At 50.5% G+C, this 19,652-nt stretch overlaps 6 protein-coding genes across 6 annotated transcripts; 2 read left to right on the plus strand and 4 right to left on the minus strand.

The window, feature by feature from the left end:
* Positions 1–7,207: 7,207 nt before the first annotated feature.
* Positions 7,208–8,006, minus strand: MIND_00141200 (uncharacterized protein; the record flags this gene model as incomplete). The annotated part of the gene is made up of 2 exons (XM_037358339.1): positions 7,208–7,420; positions 7,476–8,006. The coding sequence occupies 2 exons, from the start codon at positions 8,004–8,006 to the stop codon at positions 7,208–7,210; spliced, it is 744 nt and encodes a 247-aa protein (XP_037226249.1).
* A 1,003-nt stretch (positions 8,007–9,009) lies between these two features.
* MIND_00141300 (Serine/threonine protein kinase) lies at positions 9,010–11,063 on the plus strand (the record flags this gene model as incomplete). Its single annotated transcript, XM_037358340.1, has 3 exons — positions 9,010–9,496; positions 9,549–9,644; positions 9,697–11,063. 3 exons carry the CDS (start codon positions 9,010–9,012, stop codon positions 11,061–11,063), a joined length of 1,950 nt encoding a protein of 649 aa, XP_037226250.1.
* A 547-nt stretch (positions 11,064–11,610) lies between these two features.
* On the plus strand, positions 11,611–13,402 carry MIND_00141400 (uncharacterized protein; the record flags this gene model as incomplete). The annotated part of the gene is made up of 6 exons (XM_037358341.1): positions 11,611–11,796; positions 11,850–12,166; positions 12,212–12,275; positions 12,325–12,388; positions 12,441–13,045; positions 13,091–13,402. The coding sequence occupies 6 exons, from the start codon at positions 11,611–11,613 to the stop codon at positions 13,400–13,402; spliced, it is 1,548 nt and encodes a 515-aa protein (XP_037226251.1).
* Positions 13,403–13,593: 191 nt separating this feature from the next.
* Positions 13,594–15,611, minus strand: MIND_00141500 (37S ribosomal protein; the record flags this gene model as incomplete). Its single annotated transcript, XM_037358342.1, has 4 exons — positions 14,945–15,611; positions 14,559–14,897; positions 14,471–14,509; positions 13,594–14,423 (listed from the first exon to the last, which is right to left on the minus strand). The coding sequence occupies exons 1-4, from the start codon at positions 15,594–15,596 to the stop codon at positions 13,594–13,596; spliced, it is 1,860 nt and encodes a 619-aa protein (XP_037226252.1). The 5' UTR covers positions 15,597–15,611.
* A 112-nt stretch (positions 15,612–15,723) lies between these two features.
* Positions 15,724–18,176, minus strand: MIND_00141600 (Autophagy-related protein; the record flags this gene model as incomplete). The annotated part of the gene is made up of 10 exons (XM_037358343.1): positions 17,941–18,176; positions 17,786–17,894; positions 17,549–17,737; positions 16,927–17,496; positions 16,723–16,881; positions 16,489–16,677; positions 16,309–16,440; positions 16,148–16,263; positions 15,939–16,101; positions 15,724–15,891 (listed from the first exon to the last, which is right to left on the minus strand). Exons 1-10 carry the CDS (start codon positions 18,162–18,164, stop codon positions 15,724–15,726), a joined length of 2,019 nt encoding a protein of 672 aa, XP_037226253.1. The 5' UTR covers positions 18,165–18,176.
* Positions 18,177–18,348: 172 nt separating this feature from the next.
* MIND_00141700 (Autophagy-related protein) lies at positions 18,349–19,596 on the minus strand (the record flags this gene model as incomplete). Its single annotated transcript, XM_037358344.1, has 8 exons — positions 18,349–18,710; positions 18,758–18,926; positions 18,975–18,996; positions 19,052–19,067; positions 19,118–19,142; positions 19,193–19,301; positions 19,347–19,456; positions 19,516–19,596. The coding sequence occupies 8 exons, from the start codon at positions 19,594–19,596 to the stop codon at positions 18,349–18,351; spliced, it is 894 nt and encodes a 297-aa protein (XP_037226254.1).
* Between the last annotated feature and the right edge of the window lie 56 nt (positions 19,597–19,652).

The raw sequence follows: 19,652 nt of genomic DNA on the forward strand, positions 1-19,652 counted from the left end.
CAAATGGATCCATGATGGATCCAGAAGGTCTGGGCACCAGCTGGGAGTCCAGGTAGCTGTTATATAATCTATCCCGTAGTCAGACACTGTAGGACAGGCCGGTAAATACTAAAATGTGAACAAAATTTGCACAAAGAGTATACCAAAAATATGAATTGCAAGAGTAAGCGAATACACAAGGAGTAACTACATTTCGGCTATCTACTGCCCATTGTGTCGTCCCAACCCGGCAACCGTCCGGTGCAGCCTCTGTGTTGCTATTGTAGAGCGCGCCACCGGGCAGCCCGCCAGCGCCCGTGGGGTCCGTCCTTCACGTTCGCGTTTGCGACGCCATTGTCGCTGGGGGTCGGCACAGGCACAACGACGGTCGTGAACTGGATCCGGGTAGACAGCGGTGTTAGGGTGCAGCAGGAGGGGCAGCGCGGGTACAGTGGAGGTCGTGGGTGGGGTTGAGGAGGTAGCGGAGGAGGCGCGGGGTGTTTTGCATGGGCGCGGGGCTGGGGAGGTTAGTCGAGCGTGGTATAAGATGGAGACAATGCACATACAACAAGTATTGAAGTGTACGCTGTCGAGGCGTAGAAGCATTGCCTAAGATGGCGTCAGTAAAGTCAGAATACGGGATAGCAGAGGACGCACGAATGTGTTTACGGTCATCATTGGTGCACCGCGCGGTGATGGGAGGCTGTCAGGGGAACCTCTTTCGGCCCCTTGGAGACGCCTCCGATTCCGGTCCGACTCCGGTTCCGTCTCCGGTCCGGCCCTCCATCTCGCCCGCACAATCACCGATCCGTCAACGCCCTCCCGACGGTCGCCCTTGGACCTCGCCTGCGACGCCGCCCAAGCCTTCTGTGCCCGACAGCGGCAGCTACGGACAAGCAGTATATAGTCAGCTACCTAGCAGGCGGACCCTTAGAGTTTCTTCTCTTTGGATCCTCCCCTGCTAGGTCAGCTTCATTTGTATTCGCTTACCAATGTTCACGCTTTGGATCCTCCCCTGCTAGGACCTTGATCTCAGGCCTCCGGGGTTGCCCTTACAGAGGCAGCGCCCATAGTTTGGAATGCCTCGGATACAGTGCAGGGGGCTGGCGACGTCGAAGGGAGAACAGCAGGCATTGCCAGGGGGGAGGCCTCGGAAAAGAGAGTGTGAGCATTAATATTGCGCACAACAACCGCCACTCACCCTTCTTCTCCTCGGAACTTCAGCACGCGAGCTTGCGTGAACGGGCAGGCCAACAACGAAATGCTAGAAAAACATGTTAGCGAACACATTAACAGGAAGCCACGCCACTCACAGGCCGTCTGCTTGATATGAGGACGCTGGGGGGTGGGCGGTACATTTGGGGGATGTGAGGGGAAGAAGAGGAAGAAAAATGTTATTCGTGACAGTGACTGTGATTGATGTATCCGTGATGTCCCGGAGCATACCCGCCCGTTGCGTCAGCCTAATTTCATCATCAAGCTCGGCTGAACTTAGCAGATTTGCTCGATTTACCCAATACTGCAATACTGCCTTACAATGAACTTAAAAGATTTTCTTGATGGAATGCAAGAATTAGCATTCAATGTGAAGAGTACTGGCCTACAGACAATCATGGGACCTGGATTCCAGCTGGAAATTCCAGCTGAGCAGAGCTGCTGGAAATTAACTGGAGACCAGCTGGACCCAGATGTTGGGTTATATGAAAATCAGCTGGAACTTCCAGCTAGATCAGGCCTGTGAACACTTTGGTGGTGTAGTTGAACTTGAAATGTTATGAAGTAGACCATTGACTGTAGTTTCTGTAATTTCTCCAAATGGTGTTCCACTCCAGTTCAGAGCATCTGGAGGAAATGAAAATGGAATCATGCTTGCATTAAACATCCTATTTGAGTTGTAGATTTGGTTGTCCATTATAACACCAAGGTCATAGCGAACTAGATGATAAATTGCCTGAAATAGATTTTTGAAAGGAATGTTCAGAATGGATAGATCAGATCTGCCAATATAATGTTGACGGTATTCTTCTGGTAGACCATCAACTTGAAAGAAATCATCAGGATTTGTTCCATTCCATAGAAAATCATATCCCCAAGGTCTCATTAGGTTTGTAGAATTCTGCACATTTCCACTAATCCCAAGGAAACGGCTTGGTGATTTATTGCATGGGGAGTGCAAAAGATTCTGTGCTTCTTCTTTCAGAATTGTAGATGATGTTGTACTCATGTTGCCTTCACAGTTGCAACATGGCCTAATGGTAAGCTTAACCACTCCTGTGCCATTTGGCAAGTCATTTCGTGTGAATACTCTATAAAAAGTTAGTTGAAAAATATTTGAAAGACACTGGCAAGTAGCATACTGTGAATATAATGCTATCTCCTAAGATTATATCTTAGCTATGTTGATTATAGAAAGTATTGTAACTGACCAGATCTGCACCTAAATTGTGCATGACTTGAATTAGCAAGTTATCATCTACAGCTGAACTTAAATCCCAAGTCATTTGAAACATTGTTGGCCAGTAACATGTTACATAGCCCTATAAATAATCAGCATATTAATAAACAAAGAGGCCCTGAGATTGCTTTACATACTGATATAGTATAACTATAATATTGATATGGAATTGATATGTCACTTGCAAGGTCACGTTTAACAGAGATAGTAATATTGGTCTATGTTAAAAGTATTAGGCTTTTATAATCAAAGATATTAATAAGAGATTTACCACATCACAGCTATCTGAGAATGGATTGTTGTAATATGGAAAAGAAAGCACTGCTGTTGTCCCTTCCTGAGAGTCAAAGGCATTTTCAATCTTGTATGAGAAAATTGAATTATTTAGTCGGAGTGTGTCGCCAACATGCAAAGTTTGAGGAGAAAAAGGTGGTGGGGTTGTACTCAAAAATGAGGGGACCATATTACTGAAAGGCAGTGCTGCAAGTGTTGCATTTGGAAAATAGGTCAATGTCTGGATCATATCATAGGCAGACAAGGGAACTAAGCCAAGTTTTCAGATTGAGATGCAGAGAAATAGCTGATTGACCTACTATTCAGGCAAGTCAAAACTATTGTACTTGTCATCATTACTATTATGACTAGTGGTGTTGTCCAGGGCCATGGATATGCTGGGGGAGAGTAATTATGATGGATTTTATGAGCATCATGATGATGATGATCACTTACGCCGTTGCAAACTATAAGTAACCCGATAAGTAAAACGGGTGGTGATTGTACCAAGGTAAGATGTCATAGGTTGGGGCAGATGTTGAAGGTTAAGAGGCTACAGACTCGGCTTATATATTGATTTCTGATTTCTGGTAATTCCCGAGTTGTATACACACTGGCATGTTGCTAGTGTGCTATGATAACTTGAATCTTGGAGTAGAATAGAACACTCTAATTTCACTCCATACACTTAGGAACGCCAATGCCCTTATATGAGCGCTATGAAACGACATAGTAATACATCCAAGTTAGTCCTGGACCCACAGAGCGGCGCTGGCAATTGATATCATTGTTATGCTTAGGTGATAAGTAGACAGGATGAGGCGGGTTGCCATCTTTTTTGAGGTAGATCCTACTTGAAAACTGTCCACCATGGAGCGCAATATGTATCCCGGGTGGCTAGACCGTTTATTTCCGATGCTCAGGACACGACCTCCTTCGCATAAACCGCGCCTTTCTCGCTCTCGCCACCGCCTTCTTCGTGGCTTGACGACGAATCGGCATATTCGTCCGAAACATCCACCTCCTCGAAATGCTCTGCCATTCCGGGAACAGGGAAGAGGCGGTTCAGGCCCCAGTACACGAGCGATGACACGCCCAGACCAGTAAACCACGACATCTCATAGATGCGCGTCGCAGGAAGAGGGACTGAGCGACCAGTCGCGCCCGCAAAGCCAACAACGTTGATAAGAATGCCCGCAATATATGCAGCATATGCACTGTTCGATTGGTAACCAGTCAATCACGACATGGGGAGGACAAACCGGAGGTTAACACCATATGTGTAGTAGTACCAGCCCGACTTGTCTGCATGGTAAAGGTCCTTAACGCGGTAATGGCCTTTTCTAACAACATAGTATTCCGTGATCTTGGAAACAGCCAAATCAGCACATATGCACTACGCTAAGGGTGATCACTTACCATGACGCCCGCAATGCTGCTCAAGAACACGGAATATGCGGAGAGGTATGATGTGAAGCTGTTGCTCGACTTCAACAAGTTCCACGGGAGCATCACCAGGCCAACGAGAGCCGCAACATAACCCCCTCGACGGATATTGATGAAGCGTGGAAAGAGCGCAGTCAGGTCGCATCCTGCACTAACTGAGTTTGCGGAAATGTTTGTTCTGTTCACGATCAGTTGGAGTGGGAAACAGCCCCGAGTTGCTTACCCGAGTTGAGCGATGATGAATGAAAAGCTGATGAACCAGACCTGCAAGTTACAGTTAGCATTGGGGGTCTCAACGACAAGTTGACTTACACCAAAACGAGTTGCATGCGAAGGATTATCATCGAGGAATTTGTTGAGAAGATCGATTGGGGACCACACTGCTTCGCCATATATAGTCACGGAGGACGACGACACGATGATGCCAATGAAGCTGACCAGCGAGAACGTCAATGGCACCGAGATGAGCTGTGGCCAAAGTGCGGCAGACGGCCTTTTGGCGCGGGAAGCAAAGTCTGGCGCGTTCCTGACTTTCGTATTAGCACAACAATATAAAAAGGCAAGGGTGCGTACGTAACGAGTGTGGCCATATTGCTGATGCAGGACATCAGACTGACGACCATGGCCCAGGCAAGATCACTTCCGTGTAAAGTCGAGGGCTGGCGGATAATTGGGCCAACGCCATGGGCTTTGACGATACACCAGATGAAGAAAGTGATTCCCGCCGTTGGCGCGACAATCGATTTCAGTGTGAATAAATGTCGGCTATGGGGACGACATGGATAAGACGACGTGACGCGCGGTTGCGGAAAACACGCACATCTGATGAATTGGGAACCATATGGCGGGGGAGGGAAATAAGCCAGAAGAGGAAGAAACACATGAAATCACGGGTTGTGGTCCCACTGGACGCGGGGAGGTGGTTGGCTGTGGATTCAAGTTAGCAAATCAGGTCTCGTTCTTGGAGATGAAGACAAACGAATGTTGTTGACGGACGGCCATATTGCACGCAGCATTACCAACATGCAGGAGCCACCAATGGCGGTCTGGACACCATACCAAATACTGCGTGAAACATAAGCAAAAGAAGTTTCTTGGATGTATGGCAAACTAACCAAGCCATGGCTGCACGGTTGAATGTCGTCCAAAGACTCCCATACAACCCGAAGCTTGTTCTTGCCACAACCGGAAAAGTTATGTGGAAAATCGCGCCGGGGCGGGCATTCAAGACGATGAACGGCGCGACGACTCCATAACCAATCCAGACACAAATCCATGCCTGCCACCAGGAAAGTCCCAGCTGGACCATCGAGCTGACGATCATCCATCTGCAACAAAGGAAGGTGAACTCCAGGTAGATGAGAACGAAACAAAAACGAACGTGTTGACATTGAACGAGTCGGCGACCCAACTGGAGAATGATATCAGTTATTGGTTTGAGAAAAAAGCAGTGGCCGTACAAGGCAAAGAAGTTCCACGAGCCCCACGTCCTGCGCTCTTCCGCAACAGGAGAAAGGTCTTCATTCGCAAGAAAGAGTTCGGTTTGCGACAAGCCGGGTTCGTGGGCTACTTCGAGGCGCTTGAGAAGACCCATTGGAGACTGGTAGACATCCCTCGGATGCTAAGTATCCGGGGCTTTATCGTAAGGCCCCATTGAACGCCAGTGGAAAGTGCACAAGGCAGAGATAAGAGAGAAGTTGGGTCTGTGACAGGTGTCATACACGCACCCGTGATCAAATTTGGCCTGCTCAAAAACGCGCGTATTAGGCAGACTGGTATGTATGTATTCAACCTAGGCTTGTGCATCAAGAGTCTTTAGTTTTTCCTCCGTTTCTGCCAGCCTTGCCTCGAGTTCTGCTAACATTTCCCGGCTGCGCTCCAACCCAGTCTCCTCGTCTACTGCTGGTCGTGGCGAAAAGATGTGCGAGTGGTAATCCAGGTGGCGTGGAATCCAGTTGTCGTCTTCTGAGTCCAAGTCCCAAGGCTCTAATTCTGGAATGGTCCAAATGCGAGGATCTTCGTTGAGGACTTGGGAAAAAGCCAACGTGTATTCAGGGACATTTTCCGTGAGCCATTTTGACGCTGCAGAACGACTGGGGCCACCATGATATTGGCGGCGACGGAGTCGATAGCCTGAGTACCGCAGTCTGTCTGAGCGCAGGAAGTGGCGGTATAGGAAATAACAGAGCGCTAATTGGTCTGGAGTCAGAAGGCGTTTCATTTCGCGAACGGCTTGATTCAAGCCCAAGTTATCACTGTCGACGTGGTTGAGGACGTCCGTAACTAACGGCGTCGTTGATGAGCCCGAACCAGGAAAAGGAGAAGCCAGCTTACTGTACACGACGTCGTGCCTCTCCACAAATCGCTTCCGCCATTTCGCCTTGAATTGAGATGGGCCCTGAACATCGTACATCTTCTCATTGAACGCTGCAAGGTCAACATTACTAATATTGCAACCTTTAAAAGACAAGAACACACCTCGCAGCATACAGTCAATTACCATGTACTCTTGTCTCTCCTCCGTGTCTTTGATATCTCTTTTGAGATTTCTAATATCTAGAGTAAGGCAGAGAACGGTCATGTCCAATGTATTCTTGAGCTGTCTAGTCAGTCTTGATACGAGGTGGGGCTCGTTGGTTTGCTTCTCCAACTCGCTAATGCGCTTTTCCATGGCACGATACCAGCCTGAGATTTGCGTAGGCAGAAGAGAGGAGAGAAGCTTTTGGAATTTAGGAGTCAACGACGAGTCACAGCAATTGTCGCCGATGGGATAGGTCCGAATATTCGACAAATGTCTTGACAAGGGGTCCTCTTTTGAATCACTGTGCAGGTATGGTAGGTTTTCAAGGCTAAGTGCAGACTGAAATCCAAGTGCGCGATGACTGGCTTTCGTGGTGGACAACAACTTTGTTGACTAGGTATGACTAATATCCTACGCGAACCCGTGATTAAACATAACGCGACGCGTGCCAATGATCCGACATCGTACAGATGCGATAAATACATAAACAAGATGGTGACAGATAGCTAGAGATGCAGATGCTGGTAATACAACTATGCGTGTGAGGGAGTCGGAGATGCTGAGCGACGAATTTCGCGGAACCGGTCGCTCGATGGGGAAGGAGTTGTGAAGGTGAAAGCGGAATAGATGTGTTCACGCTCAGGCGTTGAGAAAACTTTGGTTTCGTTTGTCATTACGGGTGTCGTGGCACGGCTCGTATGGTTATGCGAAAAGTAGTCGCGGATTTCAGGTTCTTGGGAGGCAGCCTAAGAATTGGCTTGTCAATCACGGACTGTACATAAACGAACCACCGAAACGAACCTTGCGGAAGCTAGGGCCTTCTTCAGCTGTGAAAGCGGATAGCGCAGAGTTGATATCGAAGCCCGGGTCGTAGGCCTGGGTGACATCTGCCAAAGGCGAGACGGTGAGCTCGTAGCAACGAGAGTCAATGTCGCTTTGGAGTAGTCGCTGAGCCGCATTGCCTTCATTGCTCTCCTCGTCCAACTTGGGCAATGCCGGCACCCGACGACTCTTTTTCGTGGTGCCCTTGCGTTTCCCAGCTTCCTTCTTGCTTTTGGTCGCAGGCTTCAACTCTCCCTTGCTCTTCTTGCTAACGATAACCTTGGTGGCAAGAACGTTCGTTTTCCGCTTCTTCGACGGGCTAGACGGGGCGGCACAGTTCTCTCCAGTAACGGGGTGGAGGTTTTCCTTCTCTGTTGCGGACGCGGCTGCGTTGGTGGAAGACGAGGACCGGATGTTAGGGCTGGTGACAGCCAAAACATTAGCAGCTGCAACGTGGGTGGGTTTCTCCTCGGTGAAGTCGCAGAAGACGGTGAACGAGCGGGTAGCCATGACGTGGGGGAGGGCAAATGGAGGGGAGGCTGCGCGAAGAGCGAGGAGAAAGTTGTTGGTTGGGAGAAGACGATCAACATCACGTGCGTGATCACACTCTTATACTCCGACGTCAGAGCCTTGTTATTGACAGCGTGCATCACCGACATCAGCGTTCCCATCACGCTTGGTTTTTCCTTTCAACAAAGCGTCGACGACCCGCGCTCCAGCACTGCTTGAATGCCCCAAATATCTTCGATTACTTGTCATGCACTTCTTTTCTCGCCCCCCTACTAAATTCGGATTGGGATTATACCCCATTCGTTGATCACCGACCATTTTTCGTTCGGCGGCCACGCAACGCAGTGGCCATAGAACCGCACTGGACCTTAGAGGAATCGACAATACTTGGCAAACGAGATTCAAGCGGGCATCATATCAATGGTAGGCTGACTACGCAATGCAGCAAGTGACGACTGAAAGTCTCCTTCCCCCCACTCGTAGTCAGCTATTCGGCCCGCTCCATTTAATTCAACTCCGTAACGTCAGCAAGCTATATTTTCCCGTAGAGCCTTACGATGCAGTTGACTAAGGCTCTACGGGAAAATATTTCGAGAGACATGTCTCATGCGGGCCATAGCCTGCATTTGTCGGCCTCCTCGACTACCATCCGACACAGGCTATGCAAGACCTTTCCGGAGTTCCCTGTCTAGTCCCGGTAGAACCTTATAACTCGTCGGAGTTGTTCGACCCCACTTTGCCTTTGCACGGTATCTTGCCAATCGCTTTCCGTGCGGTTTTCGCACTTCTTCGGGTCTTCACGATCGACGTCGTTAGACGAAGGGTAGTACCCAGTACCCACGACTCGCCAAACCTTCGGAGCCTAACGTGGTTCGTTTCACAACCTCATGTTTTCCATGCATTCATTCAATAAAAGTGTTGGCCACCGTTCTACCAGTTCTGCAACCCGAGACCCTCCAATATTCCTCCTCATTCCTCAGGAATATCTCTCTCGACTGCTGCCATGTACGTCCCGCAAGACCGTCCTCGTTCTGAACCATCGTTTCCTGAACCTGGAACGTTGATCGACAACGGCAGCCTCGAGCTAGTCGAAATTCTCGGTGTAGGCGGCTACGGCGTCGTCTACCGCGCTGTTGATGCTCGCTCTACGACTCTGCGAAACTTTGCCGTCAAGTGTCTCCAACACTTGCATACCCCTCGTCAGCGTCAGCTGCACATACGGGAAATAGCGCTCCATCAACTTTGTAGCGCTCATCCCAATGTTGTCACCATCCACCGTGTTATCGAGGAGAACAACTTTACGTTCATCGTTCTCGACTTTGCGCCTGACGGGGACTTGTTCTCTCAGATTCTTTACGGCTGCAGGTATCTCGGCAACACCAGGCTGATCAAGCATGTCTTCAATCAATTACTCGATGCTGTCGAGTACTGTCATTCACTCGGTATTTATCACCGCGACCTAAAGCCGGAAAATGTCTTGTGTTTCGACGGTATGTCTTCTCCTATCCTATCCGTCTCTGTCCCTCATTTTTATGGTCGTAGGCGGTTATAGGGTCGCTCTCACTGACTTCGGTCTTGCGACGACGGAGAAATTGAGTGAAGAGTTCCGAACGGGTAGCGTGTACCACATGAGTCCAGGTTCGTCTTACAACAGTGTTCATATCACATCAATTGACTTTTCCTTCGATAGAATGCCAGGGAGGCGAATTATCACCAACCGGGTCGTACTCTCCGATGTTCAATGACATCTGGTCCCTTGGTATCGTTCTCCTCAACCTTGCCACGGGTCGCAACCCTTGGAAGGCGGCTATTCTCACCGACTCCACCTTCCGTGCCTATCTTCAAGATCCCTCCGAATTCCTCCCCAGCGTCCTCCCCATTTCTTCCGAGCTTAATGCTGTTCTCGTTCGCATGCTCGAGATTGACTGGCGCGACCGCATCACGATTCCTGAACTGCGTGTTGCACTCGCACGGGTGAAGAACTTCTATTCTGAAGGCGCAGTTTTCGACGGAAGCATGGCACGTTGCCCTTGGGAGGTCGGAGTTGATTTGGAGGCCGCTAGCGCTGAGCCGGAGGAAACCAAGGAGGAGAGTCCTGTTGTTCCCGACCACCGCCCGATTCCTTCTGCGTGGAGTTCGGATTCGAGCTTTGCGTATACTCATCCCCAGGACGACGCAACCGCAACTGGTAGCGACTCTTCTTCGAGCACCCAATACTCCTCTTGTGGCGCCACTTGGGCTTTTGATTCGCCCACTTCTTCTGAATCCTCCGCAATTTTGCAGGACAAATATATTTTCGAACGCCCCCGCACTCCCCCCATGCCAAACAACGTGCCTATCATCTCTCCGCGTCCTGCATTCATCGTAACGCCGAGCATAGTGGATTTGACTTCACGGGCCACAGGCCGCAAGCCCCCGCTTACGATCAACACTGCTCGTCTCGACCCGCAGTTTTATGCTGCGCGAAACATCAGCCTGAGCCTTGCCTCGGCTTCGACCGCATCATCAGTGATGCGAACAGCAGTTGATGAGGATGACGAATCGAACTTTTTCCTTGCCAGCAGCAAAGTTTCTTCGCCTGGCTATGATCTTGACGACAAGGAGATGACATCGGCTTTATGGGATGAGACGGGCGCTCTCTCCAACTATTGCTCTACCCAGAGCTCCTTTGCCAACAACGACACGAATAACAGCGACAGGTCAGCGACGCCTTCGCCCGACACCGAGGCAGGTGCCTGGCACGCCAGCCAATGTCAGTTTTCATCGTCAATCTCCGACTCTATAACCGACTCCCCGCCAAGGTCCCCCGAATCGGATTCGGATTTGGAATCACCGCAAGACTTTGCCTTCGCGGAGCACACAAGCAAGGTATTACCGGGCGCGGGAATTATGCAACGTCTATGGACCCATTTCAATCGTTTATTTTCCAGCAAACGCCCTCTTCCCCGTCTTTTGAGACTTGGCCTGCATATCCGGCAACTGCGCCGTCGTCACCGCCCGCGACGCCGCCAAAGCACTCGCCAGTCTCACCGCCCCCGCGGCCCAATACTGGGATAGGCATTCCTCGCAGAAACGGCATTCGCCCCTGGTTTCTGCGGGCAAAATTCTTTGGGTCGACCGAGTCGTACCACTAAACCACCCTATGCGTATATGCTGATGACCTCTTATGACCGACATGAAAACCAACTCACCATCGCATCTTCCAGTTACTTATCCTTTGTTGACCATCTGTACAATAGTGCCAGGCGTACATCATTCGTATTTCCGATGTATTACGACGTAGCTAACCGGACTACTTCGCCTATGTATTGCTATTATTTTTGCTGAATCCAAGTTGAGCTGAGCCAAACCTAGAGCGCGTCAGTTACGGAGATCAATACTAATATCAACTCGGTTAGGAAGTCTTCTGTGCATAATTTACAATTTTGACCGAGTCCAGCCAGAAAAGGCAATTAAACATTTCGGGGACCTCTCTATTTTGAATCACCCACATACATTCTCTCATCCCGCCGGATAGCGTGGACATCACTAGTCTACTTGGTTTCACCAATGCTCCATTCATGCGTATATAATGCTCGGGCGGGGCTGCCTCAACTGACCCACTATGGTCTCCAAACGCCGTCAACGCTCGCTCCCAATGTCGCTTCTGCTCTCCGTGATAAAACACCATTTGGGAGACCTCCACGCCTGTAAAACGAAGATTAATGACGCCCATTTACCTCTCGACATTGTCTACGAGATAGCCGAGCGTCTGGAAAACACAGAAGACATCCTACATTTCAGTCTCGCGGTGAGGTTTCCGAGTGGCCGATAATAGCTCCTCAGCTGACGCGATTGCTGCAGTCCTCACGCATTTACAACACGCTTCTGCCTGTCCTATATACGTCCGTCGACCTCCGGTCCAGCCAATCATGCCAACGCACTCTGACAACTTTCCTAACTGAGTTTAAATCCAAGGCACGCTTCATCCGCCACCTTGTTGTGCGTCCCAACCACCGGTCTCAACAACAACAATACGCCACCCCCATCGATGAGCACTGGGTCGTTCAATGCATTGTCAAACTCGCCAACTCCGGCCGTCTCCCACGGCTTGCCTCGTTTTTCTGGGATGGCTCTGAAATGCCGATAGACGACTCATTGTGGGCGACATTGCGTGCCTGGTCAGCGGTTCATTCAACTTGTTAGCCTTTCCGACCTTCTGATAGTTGCCCTCAACTGCGCGGCGTTGGAAGTAACGTTGGTCCGAAATGCATCAACCCAGCCAGCGAGGTGAGGACACACACATAATCTCCGAAAGTCCGTATCTCAGGCAACCTAGCTTTTTCGTTTCGATGACCTCACGGCCTTTGCATTGACGGCCAAGACACTTCCTGACGAGTGGGGCAAGTGCATGGATTTTGCTCACAAGTTGTCTCGCTTAGCGGTTCACTATAGACACCTTTCTTCCCCCAAACCCAGAATTGCCTGATCAACTGTGGGAGATGCTACTTGATCGCTGTCCGCGGCTGGAACAGCTGCAAATCGAGGTATCTCAACGCTCTCGCCGCGTTTGGGACACGAGGCGCGTTGTCCAGGGCAACTGGCTGATGCTGCGTGACCTCAAGTTGGGCGAATGTAACATGGCGGGCCCCAACCCGTCACGGTTCGGCATGGAGACTCCGTTTATGCGATTTTTGGTTGCGCATCCAGCGCTGGAGCGATTGCAGTTGCCTTCGTTATCGGCTTTCCCAAGGGCGATGATCCTTCCCCCCAACTCGCTACCAAAACTGCGCGAATTTTCGGGAAATGCCACCCACATCCGGGGTCTCTCCAATCTCGCCAACATCCAGACCCTCTCCCTTGCCCACCAACCGCTGTCCAACAAGGTGTTATCACTCGTCTGCGGCACATTGAAACACATGCACTCGCTCGACTCGCTGTCCGTCTGGCTGCATCTCGATTCGCAGACCGATCACTACGCTATCTTCCGCAATTTGTTGTGCTCGTGTCGGACCGTCCGACATCTTGATATTGCCTGTTCAGATTCCCCTTGGGACATGGTCTGTTATTTGGCAATTCCTAGTACACATGTTGACTATCGCCAGAGTCAATTTATCTCAGCGCTTCGTGGCGCCAGCATGAATTTGGTGACGCTAACTCTGACACGGGTTGAGCACGCCACTGGTGGGCCTGACTTGCACAAAGTTGCCTTCCAGCTCGCTGTCGCCAGCCCCTCGTTGCGCAGAATCGCGTTGCGATACTCGTTCACAACGTGGGTCTTCATGGACAGCATTCCATTCCAACAAACCGCCGACTTCGTTGTCAAATCCGACAATGGCGGGCTGGATGTGAAGGAGAAGAATGCCGCTTCGCGTCGGTCTCCTTCTGTGAAGCTACACCTACCAAAATGGACTTGATCGGGCCGCTAGCGTATGTGGATTGTCAAGTTGTTGTCGTTGTCGTGTGTCCGGAGATTTCTACCTCACTAATTGCTTGCCCAAAAAAAGCTCAGAATGACTGCTTACCAAGAGTGAGAACCGACAGCAGCAGGATGTCCAAGACACTTGTTTGTGAGCGGCATTGATTAATACGATGCTAAATGTAAAGTCTACACCCTCAAATCAGCCATCTTCCGCCCGCGTTCGCGCTCAATTTGCGTTTTATTCCGCAAACCAGTGCCCTTGAACATCTTCCTCCCCGGTCCCCCCAGTCCGTCGCCCATATTCTGTGGCGCGTGACCCGAATGTAGTAACCTCAGCGTTGCTTTAAGGACCCCCAGCCGGTTGCGGCTGCCCCAGACCTTTGCGCTGATGTCTTTGATACCAGCTGCTGTTAACAAACGGTGGATGAAGGGATTACACCGCAGCCCAAAACCAACAGGACGGGGACGGAGAATGACTTGGGTTGCCCCGAGTTTGGTGCGGACATCTGTCCATATTGTCCTGTCCTCAAACCGCTCGACCCAGTCCATGTTTCGGATGGCGTCAACCAGGCTCTTCGTGTGCGCCCGCTCTGGCTTGTCGTGCTTCCCCATTCCCAGCCCCACGATCCCGTGACCGTCGCCGACAATCGTCCACTGCACGAATCGGTTCATGCGGCCCTTGGGCGTCTGTTGCGTCGCAAAGTAGCTGTAGATCGGGATGATGATAAGTCGGGGGTTGCTGATGGAGATGGGCAACGTCATCTCGATGTCTTTGGCGCTGTTCACTTCTTCGGGGTCTTCCGTCTGGGTGTACTTGTTGTTCGGGTTGGTAAAGTCGAACCCGTCGGCTTCAAGGGCCTCGGCGAAGATGGAATGGTGGTTGCGGATGACGACTCTGTTGTGGTATGGGTTGTCCTTTGTGGGTCGGAGCTCCAGCACTTCTCGTGAGTCCAAAAGCGGCTCGCGGGTCATAAGGTCTGGCCATGGTTGTTGTTGGGCTCTTCTCTCGGCCTCGACTATGTAGAAAAATCAGATTGTGATCAAAACAACACTTGAGGCTCACTGATTTCAGCCTCCCTTTTCTTCTCGCCCGCGATGTCAGCTAAAAAAAATCATTCAGACGCGAGCCAGCTTCAATAATAACAACCCACCAATCTGCTTGGCGAGTGCAGCCTGTGTTTCCGGCGTTTCGTCGTCAGAGCGCGGTAGGAGTCGTTTGAATACGTCTAGTCGGCGAACTCGCGGTAAACGCGGTTGCGTCCGGTAAACAAGCTTAGCGTCTTCATACTTGTTGAATATGTCGGCGATGGCGTTCATTGTGTTCATATCTTCATTGAAGACGGGCGTGACAAGGGTGGTGAGTAGCCTGAAGAGCTCAGCGCGGTCTGTTGGATGCATTTGACGCTGAATCGCGTAGTGGACATCGCGGTGTCTCATGTGTCTGACGAGCTCATCGTATGGAGTATCCTGGAGGTAATACGCGTTGTTGTCTAGCCATAGTTATTGAAAGGGAACGGAGTATGTTAAGCAGACATACCGTGGGCTGGGACAGCGTCAACCTCCGCCTCACCAGAAACAGAAGGATCCTCCTTCTCGATTTCCGTCGGATTTTTCAAGAACCACTCTACTGCCACATTCAACACGGAAAGTGGGCCGTTATACGTGGCCAGCTTGTCCTCCACAAGGCGTAGTGCATGCTCATCCTTTGTAGACAGGATAAGTTGTGCAACCTGCCTGCCGACTTCCCTTGCGGCAGTCTTCTCCACCTCCAACGCGTCTAACCGCTCTTGAAAAAGCGGGTCAGTCCGCTCTGCCATTTGCTCCTCCAACTCCTCGGAAAGCGTGTCGAGTGTCTTCTGGTAAGCGTCAGGGTCGGAAGTCTCGAGCTCTCGCAGTGCTTTGAGCATCGGACCGTATTGGTCCATGAACTCGTCACTGGAGTTGATATATTTCGCGTTTCCGGTGAGGTCGTGTACATCCTCCTCTGCTAGCGTTAGACTCTCCCTGAACTGCTCGAAGGAAATCGGTGGTGGGGCGCCTCGCAGTTTGACCTTTTCGATATATTCCGCATACAAACTTTCCGGTGTGGGGGTTTGTGAAGAGAAACGCCGGATACGCGAGGGTTCTGGTATCCGTCGAGCGACCAGCGCTATTTGCCGCCGTCGGACCACTCGCGCGATACGGTGCATTGACCGAAATTTTGAGCGTGTCACGCGTCACATGTGACGTGCCCATAGAGCCGAAACTCAACCACTTTGGACACTCAAGTAAAAAAAAAATACATGGTCATATATTGGATACATTTCAGTTTAGGTTTCAGAAGTCCTCACCCTCTTCGTCATCTACATCCCAGTCTACTTCCTCCAACGCCTTCTCTCCTTCCGCATATAAAGTGTCCAACCCAGTCAAATGTTGGAGGTACTTATCGTCGTTCAACGCTTGCAGAATCATATCGAAACCTTCCTTCTCGTATGCTTTCAGCACCTGAGGCAGTATAAGCGACTATAACAAACGAAAAGAAGAACCCTGACGGTTTCGCTGCAGCCAGTGCATCGGCTATAAGCAGCGCCTACAATATGCAGGTTACGGAACTGGGCAAGGAATCCTCGCAATTGATGCGGAACAAGACCCAAAACTCCAGCGTTGATCAGAGCAGCTGGGTCTGAGTTTGCTGGAGGCGCCGCAGCATGCACTCTACGAACAAATTAGGTTCAATCATAGACAATGAAATTTAACAGACCCGTCTGGATGTTGGAGGACAGAAGCAAGGAGCTCCACCGCGGTTGAAGACGCTAAAGAAGCAATACCAGGCCGTGTTACCGTGCACATCTCATCGAGTGTTCGATCGGTGAGTGACTAGAAAACCATCAACTAAAGAAAAACCATGAACAGCTGGCTTACATCGGCAGGTGCGACAATATCGTTACAATAGTAGCATCCCAACTGCGTGGCGCCGGGTTGGAGAGAAGATTCTCTCACACCATGGCGCATAACAAGGAATGTGTCGAAACCCAGGGCAGCATTCAAGACGATCTGCGGAGCTAATGAGCAATATCCTTCGATCGACATTGAGCTATGAACCTTGCCCTTGGCTGCACATATCACAGTTGGGAGCCATCGACTTTCCCGTGAGTCCATGAGCAAGAAAACTGCGTCATGAGTATCGATCAACTCCTCTAATTTCTTCACATCTGCCCTAGTTTGATCGACCGAAGCAGGGGGGACTGGATGTCCAGGCATCGGTATAGAGAGCGAATGACCTGCAGCATTCTGCATTCATGTCAGACAAAACGACATGAGTAAGGTTGTACGCACAATACCGGGGAATATTTTCTTCATTCGAGCCGCCGCACATTCAGCCTTAGGTTTGCCGCCTTCGAGACAATCCTCGAATTCGAACAATGGTTGCCTGACGGGATTTGAGAAGGAAACTTTCCCGGAATCAACTAGCGTGATGTCCCGCACGCCCCAACCCTGCAAAAAGTTGAGTCATGGAGCATGATGTCGAAGTCGGAATACCATTAGTGTCCGTGCGACATAACACCCCAATGTCCCAGCGCCGAGAAGGAGACATTTCGTAGACGAGATCTTCTCCAAGTCCAGTGATGGTAGAATACGCCATCGCATGAGTTTGAGATTCAAATCAACCGCTTGGTCGGCGAGACGGGTTGGGTCCATCATCGGCGCAAGGTCAGCCATGCGAGGAGCAAGCTTTCCTTGTGGATTCTTCTCCCATCCAACAGCACTCGGACGACCTCCTGACTCTGGTGAAGGGGTAATGTGAACAACTCCAATTCGGCTCTTCCACCCAGCCGGCGCGTGCGGCACCTCACTGTCTCTCCAACACAGTACTCGTAACCGAGAGGTGGTTTCTGGGTATACAGCGCGAAGATAGGCAAGCAGATTGCGCAATGGCCATCCTGGGTTGGTCGGGCTCGCCGATGGATCGACAAAGCCGATGGTTTGCTCTTCAGGGGGAACATTGGCGAAGAAAGTGCTGTAAGAGTCGATTGGCGCTATCTCCAAACCAGATCGAAGAAGGAAAAATGGCAGAGGGGTTGCATGCAGCTTTGAATGGATAGAAGAGAGCTATCGGTGTGATTAGACATGGATTCAATGCAAAAAACGCGTCCAGACGGACCGATTCGGGTGAAAGTTCTGAGGCAGCGAGACGCCAGCCTAGCTCATCGATCTCCCACGCAGGTTTGGCGGCAAACGCAGGGAACGCGAACCAATAGTAGTATTTGTACTTTTTAAGGTCGGCGAACGTAATGACGAGGAAGTTGTTGAGGCTGGTGGAGTCGCGCTTAGATACGATCGCCTCCCACATCTTTTCTCAAAGCCTTCAATAATGACCAAGCCTGGCAAGAATGCGCACCTTGTCCGCCTCCTGGTTGAAGAGTGCTGTCTTATCCGCAGCCTTGAACTCTTCGATTGTATTGTAATTCTTCAGATGCCCCTTTGCGGGAAATGAGCCTGCAGGTGCTCTAGGTTGGTCAACAAAGGATCACTATAGATAGGCCAATAGCGTACACTGCGTTCTTGTCGAACGACTCAGACCCCACACTCATATTGCAACCCAGCACGATCTCGTGGCCTGTCTCGCGGTCTGTTATTGACCGACCAACGGAATAGGACCCAGTAATGGGCACTGCTTCATCAGAAAGTCGAAGCACATCGATCTTGAGGGAGGTGAGTTCGTGCCAGAAGGTGGGTTGAACCAGTGAGGAGAATGGCGCAAACTGGACGATGGGCATCTTGGTCAAGTCACGGTCAAGTCGCGTGCTTTGATTTTTAGAGCCAGACTATTTGGGACTCATGGGCGCTACTGCGTACTACCATTTTGGCTTACGATATAGTAGCTACTCTTTACTTTGAACAAAATCAGTCAAGCATTGAACGAAAGTACATGTACAACAAAAGATTTGATACAACACTGTTTTACGCCTTCGTGCGGCGGCGAGTTGCTGGAAGTTCTTGATAGTCTTCGGCTTTGCGTTTTCGACGAGAGCTGGTGGTCTTCGAAATCACCTCTTCTTCCGACCACTCATCGTCTTCATCAAAGTCGTCCTCGCTATCACTCCCTTTCGCCTTCTTTTTTCTGGGCTTCGGTTTCTGTTTAGCGGCGCGTGGATGCGCCGAGATAGTGCGTTCAGCAGGAGCCTTTTTGGCTGTTGTTTTCTTCTTGGGAGACAAATCGAGCTCATCCCAGCCACCGTTGTCGGCAAGCTGTTCAATGGCATCCCACGCGTCTGGGCTTACTCGTTGGATGCTTAATCGGCCGCGAGTGACCAAGTCCATATCTGAGTAGAAGGGTCAGATAGTGTCGTCAACTCAAGACTATGCTTACTCTTTATGGCGGCAACACCTGCTTCACCGAGGTAGTCCAACTCTTCCGGCGGGCTGTCCGCGCTCGAGTCGGCAATATACCTTAAAAGGGCGAGAGGAACAAAATGTTTGGTTCGAGAAACGAAGGCCAAATCAACCATAAACCACTTTGGGTCTTCCTGTTTGGATTTCTGGACATGGTCAGCAGTAGAAGGGCCTGGTCAATCATTTGCCCTCACCGCATCAAAGTACGGATGCTCACTGAGACGAGTCTGGTCAATCGTTTTGTCTCAATCACCAAGCAAGTGAAGCATACGAATCCCAGGCAGTATCTGTCAGTTAACCCATCAGAAACTAATTGTGTCGCGCTGAGAAGACTAACGGTCCGGATATGCCGCTTTGGCGACCTGAGATGGGATGAGGATGGCTGGTGACAAAGCAGGGAATATGCACCAACCTCTGCAAACGCAGCAATGCCTTGCGTGCAAAACGTTAATCCTTCGTCAGAAGCTCCAGCCAGACGATCGTATACCTGGATTCTTGCAATTCGAGTGATAGAACAGTGCCTAATCGTGGAAAGTCAGTACATTCCCAACGTCGCAAGGACCAACTTCTGTGCCTTTTCCTTCGGCTGCATCTCCTTCATAAGATTGCGAGCCTCAAAGTTTCGCACTCCCTCCCAGGGAGATGTGCCGACTGTTTCAAAGTCGTCTACACTAAACTATCAAGGACATGAGTTTCCGTGGGCTAGTTTCGAGTTATCGAGGAACGTGTATTGACCTTGACATCCTTGCCCTTGACAACACGCGAGTCAGGCTCTGCCTTCAAGAGCCAATATTTGGGCGTAGTTTCACCATCCATTTGCTAGCCGTCCACCAATCTGGTGGTGGTTGAAGGAAGGTGGCTGGCTATCATCT

This window comes from Mycena indigotica (assembly GCF_014461135.1).
Source record: "Mycena indigotica strain 171206Taipei chromosome Unknown Mind.scaff0001, whole genome shotgun sequence".
Lineage (NCBI taxonomy): Eukaryota > Fungi > Basidiomycota > Agaricomycetes > Agaricales > Mycenaceae > Mycena > Mycena indigotica.